At 39.2% G+C, this 12,979-nt stretch overlaps 2 protein-coding genes across 2 annotated transcripts; one reads left to right on the forward strand and one right to left on the reverse strand.

Moving 5' to 3' along the window:
• Positions 1–362: 362 nt before the first annotated feature.
• LOC116296171 (uncharacterized) lies at positions 363–6,020 on the reverse strand. Its single transcript, XM_031704141.2, has one exon. It carries the CDS (start codon positions 6,018–6,020, stop codon positions 363–365), a length of 5,658 nt encoding a protein of 1,885 aa, XP_031560001.2.
• A 1,330-nt stretch (positions 6,021–7,350) lies between these two features.
• LOC116303120 (cysteine repeat modular protein A-like) lies at positions 7,351–12,069 on the forward strand. The gene is made up of 7 exons (XM_089037992.1): positions 7,351–7,367; positions 7,542–7,613; positions 8,005–8,076; positions 8,609–8,784; positions 9,333–9,473; positions 9,608–11,140; positions 11,428–12,069. Exons 4-7 carry the CDS (start codon positions 8,652–8,654, stop codon positions 11,688–11,690), a joined length of 2,070 nt encoding a protein of 689 aa, XP_088894118.1. The 5' UTR covers positions 7,351–7,367; positions 7,542–7,613; positions 8,005–8,076; positions 8,609–8,651; the 3' UTR covers positions 11,691–12,069.
• Positions 12,070–12,979: the final 910 nt, after the last annotated feature.

A 12,979-nucleotide genomic window follows, 5' to 3' on the forward strand; every position in this document is an offset into this window, starting at 1 on the left:
CAGGGTAGTGCGAACTAATCCGCTGAGCGACTGTAATATTTACAAAGCAACATTTAACAGTCGTTGGCAAAAAAGCCAGCTGGTGTACGAAAGCATGTACACACTTTTATTTATAAGCCTCCCACCTTCAATTACAAGCGTACCTCACATCAAAAGCACGAGGCGTATCCAAGTGGTTTTAACGCGTAATTAAACACGATCTGCAAGATTATTTTGCTTTCGTATTTGTTGTGGAACTGACGACAGAAAACGCCTTTTACAACTCAACAACTTTACTTGAGACGTTGACTTCATTACAAACATGTCAGCACGAAATTCGATTCCTTAAGGGGTTACAATTTATTCCCCACCCGGGGAGGGTACTAATATCCTAGTCTCTTGGGGCTTCGTACCACTCGTCCTCCTTTCGTAACGTATTGGGCTGTAACATCTTCCCCACCTTGTCCACTCTGGGGGACAATATCAGATTCACTCTCACTTGAATTACGAGATTGTTCGCAAGCCGTTTCCCCACCATTCGGAGAAAAGTCCCTTTCCTTGTACTCCTGTTGAAGACTTGATTCAACTTCTAGCTTGTGTAAACGCTGTACTGGTCTGTGTATAATGTTCTTCTCTGTTCGCACTGTCGCAGTTCTAACGAGACCATCTCGTCCGGGATGTACTTTTTCCACTCTTCCTAATGGCCACTTTAGACGACTAACGTTATCTTCAGAGACTAGCACTATGTCTCCCACTTGCACGGGGGGCTCTGTAGTCTTCCACTTGACTCTTGTCGTTAAATTATGCAGATACTCCTTCTCCCAACGCTTCCAGTAATGATTAAGCAATCTCTGTAAGTACAAATATCTTGTGACTGTTCCTTTTGTTGAACTCTCGAGGTCGTCTTTCGTAGGGCTTGGCAAACTTTCAAGTGCTCTTCCAATGGTTAGATGAGCGGGAGTGATTGGCGATAGATCTCTATGGTCATCACTTACTGCTGTCAATGGCCTGGAATTGATAACTGCCTCTACTTTTATAAGCAGGGTGTTAAGTTCACTGAAGCTAAGAAGTGCTTTACCCAAAACCTTGCGAAGTGGCTCCTTAACAGCTCTGCACATCCTTTCCCACCAACCACCTCTCCATGGCGAACGTTCAGTGATATATTTCCATGTTATTCCTTTGGACGACAATTCTGACTGAATACGGTCTTGGTCGAGCTTGCTCCACGTAGCGTTACTCTTCCTTGCAGGATTACCATAGAACTTTTGGATCTCCTTGCTTGCAGCCTTAAATGTCTTTGCATTATCCGACCATATCGTACTGCATAAACCTCGTCGGCTTGTCATACGGCTCAGCGCTTGTAAAAAATCGTCTGTTGTGAGACTGTTCGTCAATTCCAAATGGACCATACGCGAAGACGCACATGTAAACACGCACACGTAGGCTTTCTTGGTGCTTGTACCTTCCTTCACATACAATGGGCCTGCGAAGTCAATGCCGACATTTGTGAACGAGGGCGAGCATTGAACTCTCTCTTTGGGTAGTGGCCCCATCTTCTGTCCACAAGGTCCCACTCTAAGTTTCTGACAAGCAACACACTTTCTAATGATACCTTTCACCTCTCTTCTCCCTTGAGTGATCCAAACTTTGTTTCGTAAAGTCGACAGAACAGTATCGGGCCCAGCATGCAACAGCTGGACGTGTAAATCTCTTACTAGTCTTTGTACAACGATATGTCCATGAGGTAAGATAATCTGATGCTTGTTCTCTTCAGGAAGGTCCGCAAACTGCAGTCGTCCTCCTACTCGTAAGACTTGATTCTTTTCGTCGTAGTATGGGTCAAGTCGAAGGAGACGGCTGCTACTTGTCAGCTGTTTGCCTTCTTTCAGTGTCTTGTAGTCTTCTGAATACACTTCCCTTTGAACAGTTCTATAGCAATACATCTCTGCTTGTTTCAACTCCTCGCTAGACAGTTCAGTCACAGTAGAAACAGTTTTTGCTTTGAACAATCTTACAGCCTTAAGAACGTAGGCTGTAACACGAATCAACTTCAACCACGTACTATAAAGGTTTGGATCCACTATCAGTACAGGTTTTGTTAGGACAGATGTACACGAATGTGTCGCTCTTCTCTCTTTCTTGCAGTCATCGGGTTCCTCTTTGGAAAAACTCTGAGCTGGATGCTCCTCTACAGGCGAGGTTAACCACTTGGGCCCGTTCCACCACAGTTCACTAGATTCAAGGTCACCGCACGATAAACCACGTGTCAACAAGTCTGCCGGGTTCTCCTTACTGGGACAGTACTTCCAGTTCTCGGGGTCCCATGTTGACTGTATCTCTAAGACACGATTGGCAACGAAAGGCTTCCAGCTAGAACTCGGTCCTCTTATCCAATGTAGTGTTACCATGCTATCAGTCCAACATACAACACGGTTGGTCTTCATATCAAGTGATTCTACAACAAACTTCAACAGTCTAGCGTTAACTACTGCAGCTAAGAGTTCGAGTCTTGGTAGTGAAACTGTTTTAATAGGTGCGACTCTTGTCCTTGACATAACAAGATGTGCTGTTGCCTGCTCAGACTCATCCTTTACTACCATGTACACAGCAGCTCCATATGCCTTTGGGGAAGCATCCCCAAATCCATGCAATTCAACAGTTGATCTCGAGTTAAGGCCTTCGCCGAAACATCGAGGTATGGCGATGTTCGTAACTTGCTGTAGCTCGGTTTTCCATGAGGACCACTGGCTTTCAGTGTCTGAGTCTAGAGATTCATCCCATTCTAATCCTTTTCTCCACAGTTCCTGGAAGAGGATCTTAACTCTCACTGTGAACGGTGATATCAATCCAAGAGGATCGAAAATCCTTGAAGCATGGCTAAGCAAAGTTCTTTTCGTAGTGGGGGTGCGAGATGTGGCCACTTCCTTTGGGGGAATGAATCTGAAGCAATCTGACTTTAAGTCCCATGACACGCCAAGTGCTTTGAGGGACTCTTCTGATGCAAGGTCTACCATTGGCAACGGTGCTCTGTGTTCAGGCTGAATGTTGTCCATCACTTGTTGAGAATTGCTTGCCCACTTTGTGAGATTAAAACCACCACTCTTCATGATTTCAGTTAGTTCTTGAGTCAATGTTAGTGCAGCATCATCTGTTTCTGCACCTGTCAAGCAATCATCTACGTACATGTTTTCTAAAAGTTCCTTGGCAGCTCTTGGAACAGTTTCGAGATAGCCCGTAACGTGCGCATGAATTGTTGCGATAGCAAGGAACGGACTACAGTTCACGCCGAACGTAAGTCTATTCATTCTATAGACACGTGGTAATTCATCGGAGTTAAGCTCTCTCCACAAGTAACGATGCACGTCTTGATCTGGTTTTGCAAGTTTGATCTGCAGGAACATCTTTTCTACATCTGCGAGCAGACCAATCTTGTGAGTACGAAAGCGGGTAAGAACTGATGCTAGATTTGGTTGTAAGGCAGGACCAGGAAGTATGCAGTCGTTCAGAGATACGCCTTGTTCGTCCTTCGCCGAGGCGTCGAACACGATTCTACATTTGGTTGTTGTTTTATCATTACGAAATACAGCGTGATGCGGTAAGTATCTAACGTTCGTGGACTGTTTCTCTTCGACGGGAACTTCCTCTGCGAATCCTTTCTCCGTATATTGGTCGATCGCATCAATGTAAGCCTTTGCCTTTACTGGGTCACGTTTCAGTCTTCTTTCAACTCCTTCCAATCGCTGCAGAGCTTGTTTGTAGTTGTCAGTCAGATTTGCATGGCTCGGTTTCCATGATAGCCGCACTTCGTAGTTGGATCCATCAAACTTTAATTCGCGATTAAAGTCTTCAACTGCACATTCTTCTTCCTTGGAACGAACGGCACTCTCCTCCTTAGAAATTCCAATTGCTTCCAGCTCCCAGAATCTTTTCAAAGTCTGAGTAATTTCAGTGTTCTCTAAGACTGCTATCATAGAAGTAGTATTTTTGCTTGTCCCCTCTATTGGGCCTGTAAGCACCCAACCGAAAACTGACTCCACAGCTGTTGGCGAGTTTAGTGAATTTCCTCTTTCACAATTTCCAGTTACAAAGCTATAGTAGAAGTCGGCACCAATCAGCACATCTATCTCCACAGAATCACGTGGATAAGAATCTGCAAAGTTCAAGTTTTTCAGATGAACGTTCTCATGAAGATTCAAGTTTACAGGACCCAGTGGATTGCAGATCTTTGGGATCGTAAGAGCCTCCATCGTAACAGCTTCCGACGAATTTCCGTTGACCGCAGAGAGAGAAAACTTTACTCGTTGTAGTCTCTTTGCTTCACTTGTCTCACCACCCAACGTTGTGACACTTACTGACTCTGTTGGACCTTTAAGGCCGACTGCTTCTGCAATGGTCTTACGAACGTAAGATCGCTGACTTCCAGAATCTAGGAGTACACGTGCTACTAAACTTTGATCATTTGCATACAACTTGGCAATCGCTGTAGGTAACAAAGTTTCTGTTGGCTTCTTGAAGTCAGTTGTAGCAAATCCATTTAATGTAGCACCTGTAGGTGTCTGTGTTGAAGTACGTTGCTCGTGAAGTAAGTTATGATGACGTCGACCACAATCAGCTACAGAACATTTAGGCTGACGACACACCTTGGAGAAATGTTTAGCATGAGAAGGCTTCAAACAGTTATAGCACAGCTTGTTTGACTTGACTAGCTTCCATCTTTCCTCGACCGATTTTTTCTTAAACTCTGGACAGTCCCCTGACTCATGATTAGATTTGCAGAATACACAGCAAGGTGTTACACTGGTTGCGTCACTAAACAGGGTAGATGCTGTGGTTAATCTGTCTTGTTTGATGTTTGCAGCAGGTTTTCGTTCAACTTTAATTTTACCTTGACCGTAGGTACCTGAAGTAGAAGTTGATTGCTGGTTTCTTTCACCAGCTTCCTTTGAGACAAGTTGTCGGTTTAGGAACTTGAAGAATAATTCGAGATCAATCTCTTCATCTTTAATGTCTGCGAGCTCTAACTCCCATTTTTCTAGAAGCTGATGCGGAAGTTTACACTCAAACATTGGTAACAAGATACAAGCATGTGCCATTGGTTGTTCACCTAGAGCCTCTAGGGCCCTAGTCCTGTTCTTTAATGTGTCATGCAGGTCACGTAAGGCGCGTGCAGACATACTCGTCGTTGATTCCAAGTTGATAACTGACTTTATAAGCGATGAAATTACAATTCGTTTTCTACCATACCTGTGCTTTAATGCTTCTACTGCGGGCACATAATTCGCTCCAGTGACTTCGAATCCATCAACGGTTTGCAATGCATTAGCTTTCAGTACTGAGCGTAGATAAGTGAATTTCTGTATGTCCGGTAAGTCGTCGTTGTTATGTACAGCGGCTTCAAACTGATCCCAGAAGTTCTGGAATTTCAACAAATCACCACCGTACGTAGGTAATTCTAATTTGGGTAATTTTAGGTTTTGGCGGGTTTCTTTAGACGATACACTTTCAGCTGATTTACAAATTGCTGTTTCGATATACTCTTGAGCGATATCGATAGCTCTGTCTATTGCATTCAAAATTTCGTTGCAATTACGAAGTTCAACATCATCTTCAGCAGTGAGGGATACGAACTGCTCTCTTAAATCGAGACATGAAATACGACACTCATTCAATCTTTGCAATCTCATTTGCATTTTGATCTTATTTGTTGAACTTTTACTTAATTCGGTGACAGCAAGGGTTAGAGATTCGACATCTCCTTGCAATATCTTCAATTTACGTTTAAGTTGCTCGATTTCTTCTAAATGTGGCTCAACTTTCGTTAGAGCGGCGTTTTGTTTATTTTCTTTATGTGTCGGCAAAGAGTCTGCATCATTAATGTCGAGTGTTTTGTGTTGATACGATTTCAGAGAAAATTCATGTGTTTCTAACCTTTGGATTAAAGTTTTCTTCTTTCCACTCGTCGACAAACCCTTTGATTGCAAAATGGCACGGAGTTTTTCAACAGACATGCGACTAAAATAATCTTCTTCTTGATCGGCCATCATGGCGGCGAACACGTGTGACGACTGATGAATGTTGACCTTGGAATTTCGAACTTTAGTCAACCCACAGCTTTCAATCGCTTTACGAATTACTTCCTTTTAGTTTTACGATGCAAAATCCGGCTCGAAGGACCAAATGTTGTGGAACTGACGACAGAAAACGCCTTTTACAACTCAACAACTTTACTTGAGACGTTGACTTCATTACAAACATGTCAGCACGAAATTCGATTCCTTAAGGGGTTACAATTTATTCCCCACCCGGGGAGGGTACTAATATCCTAGTCTCTTGGGGCTTCGTACCACTCGTCCTCCTTTCGTAACGTATTGGGCTGTAACAGTATTTATTGTACGGTCGCTCCAAAATCGTATTAATTATTCATGAGTTTTTAAAGTTGTACAAATAGTGACTATTTGTCAAAGGTGTCAAAGTAAATTTAAAAAAAAAGCAATGGTCATATAGTATTATTATGTATTATGCTTACTATTTCCAAGAGCCAAGTAAAATGACTCTAATAATAGGGATTGCAAATATTCAATAGATGAATTTAGTAATCGAAAATAATCAATATTTCCTTTTCTGGCAGGTTTTTGTCCAGCAACAAGATTAATAAACTGTCCAACATAAATTTCAGAAACAAAAGACTTTTAACGCTGGTGTAAGCAGTAAAAGGAGTATCAATAATAATGATGATGATAATGATGAGGATGATGATGATGTATGTTGATGATGGAGATGGTGATGATGTATGATGTTGATGATGCATGATAATGATGATGATAATGATGAGGATGTGGATGATGATGATGTATGTTGATGATGATGATGTATGATGCTGATGATGCATGATGATGATGAATGTTGATTATGATGTTGATAGCTGATGATGACGATAATGATAATGGTAATGTTGATGACTATGATGATGCCGGTTGATGATAATAAGATTTTCAGAAGAGTAAAACCCAGTTTAGCTCACGCCAACCTCTAGGCCTTCTGTTATACTGAATCATGCTAGATGATCTGGCTATGTAAGTTAATAATGTAATCTGGCTGCTTCATGTTCGAGTCCCCCTACTCTGCATGGATAAGTCTGTTCCTATTTCTACTCGCAGGACGAAGTCTTAAACATCCAAATTATGCATTAGTATTCATTTTTTATAATTTTAATATAATATTTAGATTTTAATTGATTGTTTGCACATTAAGCTAACGTTACTGTACACACTAAAAAAATTTTTTTTTCTAAAGCGATCTTTACTTTTTAGATTTCTAGACAAAAACAACTTCATTCATATAACCAATTACATGTTCTCCAATGGAGGGACAAATACCATTCTTTTTATGTGAGTAAAGAAAATAAAAAATATGGCCTTGGTCTTGATAATTTACAATATGTCACGTTCAACCTCATCCACAAATTGTTTATGCTTTAAAGACTACTAAACATTTTTGTTGTGTTTTTAGTGGATAAACTTATTAGATGCCTCAAAACAATTTCGATATGTTGATATCTTTAGAACTTTAGCGGGTAATCCAATCAACGTAATTGAAGAAGAAGCATTCCACGGGCTACAAAACCTCAGATTTGTGTAAGAATTTAAATATAATATATTGTGAACCATATTAAAGATTTATACGATCCACATGGCATGCTGGCCACCGCAAAAAAATGTCCGTTAAACCAGCTTTTTTACGCAATTCTTGCAATATTCCTGATAATGACGACTTGACCCCTATATAGGTAGAAAATAGTATAACACTACTTGTATACTGCCAGTAACCATTTAAACTGAATTAATCACTTTATGGGTAACCTAGTACACAATCTTTACTAAAATTAATATTTTTTCTTCATTTACACTGTATAGAAATATATACTTTAGCAATGTAACAATAAAGTAGTTTATTATTATTATTATTATTATTATTATTATTATTTATTATTATTATTGACAATATTATTTCATGTATCTCTTTTAGCAATCTGTTCGACACGCAAATAGCAGTTCCACTTAAGATTTGGCCAGCAAAGACTCAAGTTGCGTATCTAGTGTATGTAATAATGTGATGGACTATTGAAAAGAGTTCAAAAAAGTTAATACTGTTCAGGTTTTCGCAAAATGATGACACATTGAAAAATATTTTAACGGATTACACTCGTCAAAGAAAACATGACTTGACGTTTCGGCTATGCTAATAGCCTTCTTCAGAGGTATGATAAAAGTGAATAGGGAACTGTGGAATTGAAGTGAGGACAATAACGTGGATGGCGAGGCACTTGATTGGCGCTAAGTGGTTTTATTCTTCTCTGGCAGCGGTATCCTGATAATGACGTTATAAATACCAGTACCTTGCTATCATTGTTTTACAGTTGATTGAAGCAACATGAACAAACTAAAATTTTAAGCCAAAATGTGCCTAAAAACTCATTCAGCATCTTTTTCAAATCATGCCACATCCACTAACCAATCAGCAATCAAATTATTTTTACACTAGCTAGCAAACTGATAGGACCAAAAATCATAGTGATTCATGGACTACCCTTAACGGTCACGTGTCATATATTATTCCAAATCCTTTTTAGTCCTCAGACTACAGATGCAAGCATTGTATTAACCGACCTTTTCATGCCTTCGAGCGATTTTATGGACACAGCTGGATACATTTGCGAAGAGTTTGACTTTATAACCAGCTGCAAGACATGCAGGAGAGGAAGCTTCAAGGCAGAGAACGAAAAAAAGTGCTACGCGTGTCCTCCAGGTAATTGAATTTTCCAAATCGGATTGACAAGAATCAATATATTGAAAATGTGGTAAAGTATAGTATCACAAACCGAATAGCTAGTATAGTATTATAACCGGAACGTCCTTCAATAGAGTATTATTTCCAATCAGCGTCAACTCATTTAATATTTCTTAAGAATCAATATCTTCAAAGTCAGCCTAAAAGCTTAACGTTAAGGTTCGTTGCCACACTTTTTGAATAAAAATCGTCTGATAAAACGATATACGGGAAGATGCAGCTCTCAAAAGCGTGGTTGTCAGTATCGACGCAATCAGACATAACTGCAAGCTAGTACTTGTTCTTACTATGAAAAGATGAGACGTTAACGCAATTCTCAAAGGAAAGAAAGATTATTTGTTTGCGTTGGTTTGTGCTTGTATTTATCCTCGCACCGCAAGTAGTAATAATGAGAACTAAGCTTTAGTCCTTCTTCTAAATATGACATTTAAGTGGTAACTTTATTGTGAAAAACTCTTTAAAATGAGTTTATTTACCTAGATTTGTTACTTTCATCTATTCTTTAGGCGGCTTTTATCAAGATGAACTAGGTTATACAGGCAAGTTTCATTATGGCTATGGTTGCAAACAATGTCCTTCTGGTTCCTATGTCAAGCCTGAGCTAGCTCCTGGAAAATCGGAATCAGACTGCCAAACTTGTCCACAAGGTAACATGTCTTCAAAAAACTTCAATTACCAAATTTACAAAATTATTTGATCTCTCGTATAGCTGCAAATGATTGCGCGGTTTTTATTGCGATTATTCTTAATATTTAATCTAGAATTTTTACTATTTCATTAGGCACTTACTCCAAAGACTTTGCTAAATTCCGTGCATGTAAATGTATGGACGGCTACTATCGTTTGGATCGATTTGGACCTTGTACGATCTGCACTAAGGGATATAAATGCTCGAACGAAAGCATCACCCTAGATTTAGGTTTCTACTGGCTTTGGGAAAGCAAAGGAAATATGAAAGACTATGAAATCTTCACAAAAGATCTGAGCATTTCCAGTGCAAGTTATAAGATTCGAAAATTTCAGCACTCAATACCAAGTACCCATGCCTGCCCCATCGAGGGATCGTGTCTGGGTGGATATCTCTCAAAATGCGGTGACGGTTATACAGGACCTCTGTGTGCAGTATGTGATAAGGGATACTATAACATGATGGCAAAATGTCAGACGTGCCCTTCTCTTCCTTGGATCATCGCACAAATGGTCTTCTTAGTTGTTGTGCTTGTCTTCTTCATCCTGTTTATCTTATGGGAAAAAAAGAAGCAAGCAGTTCAGTCAAGTCGTACACTCACCGACATTTTTCTTGCAAGACTTAAAATCATTATTGGGTTTTACCAGATTTCTTCTTCTACTTTTGATTCATTTTCCTACATCAAATGGCCCGGGTCGATTCGCACCCTGATGAAGTATGCCAAACTTCTTCAACTGAATCTCATACAGATTGCTCCTCTGAACTGCATCGACAGTAACTTAAAGTCAGACGCTTATGCAAATTTCCTATTCAGCATTGGTATCAGTGCAATGCTTGTGTTTATTGGAGTGCTGATAAGATATTCAATAAAAAGCTATGTGAAAAACAAAAGCAGTATAAACAATGAAGACAAGAGAGTCAAAGAGATTGAATACAAACAGAAGTCCTATCGATGCCTGATCCTGCTCCTCTTCATCACATTCCCTTCAACGTGTACTCATATTCTACAGATGTTGCCTGCTGCTTGCCACAAAATCTGCTCTCACCAAGACATCAACTGCAACTCGTATCTCAAGGCAGATTACTCGGTGCAGTGCAACACACCAAAACATGACATCTATGGCACATTGAGTACAATAGCAATAGTCTACTGCATTGGATTCCCCCTAACCTTGTTCTTTATTCTAAGACGTGCCCAAAGACAAGGGAAGCTTGGTGATGCTGGTACAAATGATAACGGTTCCATACTACATGGTATTCGATTCCTCTATGAAAATTATTCACCAATGTGTTGGTTCTGGGAGATCTTGGAATTGGCCCGTAAAATATTTTTTAGCTCCCTGCTGATATTGATGAATGCTGAGAGCCGCACGAGTTTGGGCCTGACCTCAATGTTCTCTGGAATGTACTCTGTACTGTTTGCCCTTTACAAGCCTATTGAAGATACGTTTGAGTACTGGCTGCAAATGGCTTCGCTGTTTGCAAGTTCTGTCAACTTTACAGTTGGTATGCTGATGAAGGTCCCTTCAGAAGAAACATCGTCTGGAGTCGGCGAGCAAACCGATGATTTGATGGTTACGGTAATACTTGTTGTTGCAAATGTGGCTGTTGTGGCTATAATAACAGGTACGTTTTTCAGTATATCCCATTTTTCATTGTTTCTTGTATAAATAACTACTGCTGCTGGTTGTTGTATCCCCTGCCATCTTGATGAAAAAAAAGCTTTTATCATGAATGTCGTTTGTTATGTCAACAAACATGGTGCCCATTTTTAATATAATTTTGTCCCTACGAGGTCAAGAATGATGCTTGTAAAACACATATTCGTCCTTTTCACAATCCCCATAATCGCCCTTTCACATTCCTCAAATATTTAAGTACTAAATTCAGTATTTTCATTATTTTTTTCGCAGTTAAATACCTGTCAAGCATTATCACAGCTGTCGTGACATGGAAAAACGAGCCAAGGTGCAATGTCTCGTGTTGTCTAGAGATTCTTCAGCTGGCGAGTAACGCACAGGGAGAAGTAGGAGGCGTGTGCACTGAGCCAAAGATCAATGAAAGCCTCATTGGTGGTGCTGGGGGTCAACCAACCCTAGATGGAGTCTCAACCAACATTCAAACAATAAATGAAAATGACGAAGGAAATTATGACGATAACGGGGAAAAAGGGTAGTGTGCTCTTGCACAGCCTCATGTATGCATATGTTAATCGCAAACTTTTACTGCAGCAACATGATTATATGATAAATATTGAAACATCCCCAATCAGCTTTTTATTAAACTTAAAGATGCTGTCTTCCATAGAGAAATACTATAGTGCTCCGCCCAGTTTGTCAGTTTACTGTATCCCTGACACAATGAAAACTCAGATGACCCTGTTGGTGTTGTGCAGTTCTGCCTTAAAAATTCAAACGATACATTTTTCGAAGCCATGCTATGTAAAAATAATGCCAAAATCACTGCAATCTATGGAAGCAATAATGCCATAAGTGCCATAAAGTTTAAAATACAAATTACAAAATAACGAAGCACAAACAAACAAAAACCAAAACCAAAAAATAACTAACTAATCGCTTAAAATAAATAGTACATATGTGCAGTATTGCTATCTAGCTATCATTAGTCTATTCTATTCTAATTTGAATGTCAAAGCATTTTGCTGAAATCATATCAATTTAAAAAAACACGTTCGATTACATTACTTGCAACAAATGTGTGCATTTCTGTTTTCTTTTTCCAACTTTGGTTGCAAGAGTCGTAAGTCGACTTTTACTTTTGTAAAAGTCGAGTTACACCAATAATGTTAGTTCTTTTTATTTTATGCCGGAAAGAATATATGAATCAATTTTTCATTCGCAGACTGAGTTATATCTTACCTGCTTCCAACATATGCATCTTAGGAGAACAACACGTGGGCCACATTTTATATCATGCCCTACATCAACGGTATTATATATAGGTGTGAAATATAGTTTATTACTGACCATCTACTTGTAGCTAGTAATATTTACCATATTTCGAGAAGTCACACCACGTTATATTTGAAAAACGGCACATCGGTCGTTCTAACAAATGGAAGAAAAAAGAAACAACATAGAAATTAGACCGAGAGTTAAATAGAACACACGAAGCCCGCCTTATCTTATACTTGCATGTTATATTGCATGTTGCAAATCAAGCTTAAAATTTATTATATTCAAATATAAATGTCAGCACAGAAGAAAATATGCCGAAAGAGTAATAATAATAATAATAATAGTTTATTTATCCACATAACGCCTAGGAGCATTTCACATACTCGTTTAAAATGCGCACGTGCACTAATCTATTAAGAAATAACCTAAATTAAAGTGATATAAAATATAATATATATATGTATATATGCAATAAATATAAAATATGAAATGATAAATATCTATTTACAATGGGAAGTTAATAAAGGAAAAAAAAAAAAAAAAAAAA

Source organism: Actinia tenebrosa, unplaced genomic scaffold, assembly GCF_029948245.1.
Source record: "Actinia tenebrosa isolate PJP-AT-01 unplaced genomic scaffold, QUT_ActTen_1.0 PGA_scaffold5__44_contigs__length_20552954, whole genome shotgun sequence".
NCBI lineage: Eukaryota > Metazoa > Cnidaria > Anthozoa > Actiniaria > Actiniidae > Actinia > Actinia tenebrosa.

Excerpts from the sequence above, each read along its gene's own strand:
- LOC116296171 (XM_031704141.2), bottom strand. The coding sequence starts at position 6,020 with ATGGCCGATCAAGAAGAAGATTATTTTAGTCGCATGTCTGTTGAAAAA.
- LOC116303120 (XM_089037992.1), top strand. The coding sequence starts at position 8,652 with ATGCCTTCGAGCGATTTTATGGACACAGCTGGATACATTTGCGAAGAG. Across the intron at positions 9,474-9,607 it reads CTGCCAAACTTGTCCACAAG|GCACTTACTCCAAAGACTTT; the intron begins GTAACATGTCTT and ends CTATTTCATTAG. Across the intron at positions 11,141-11,427 it reads TGTTGTGGCTATAATAACAG|TTAAATACCTGTCAAGCATT; the intron begins GTACGTTTTTCA and ends TTTTTTTCGCAG.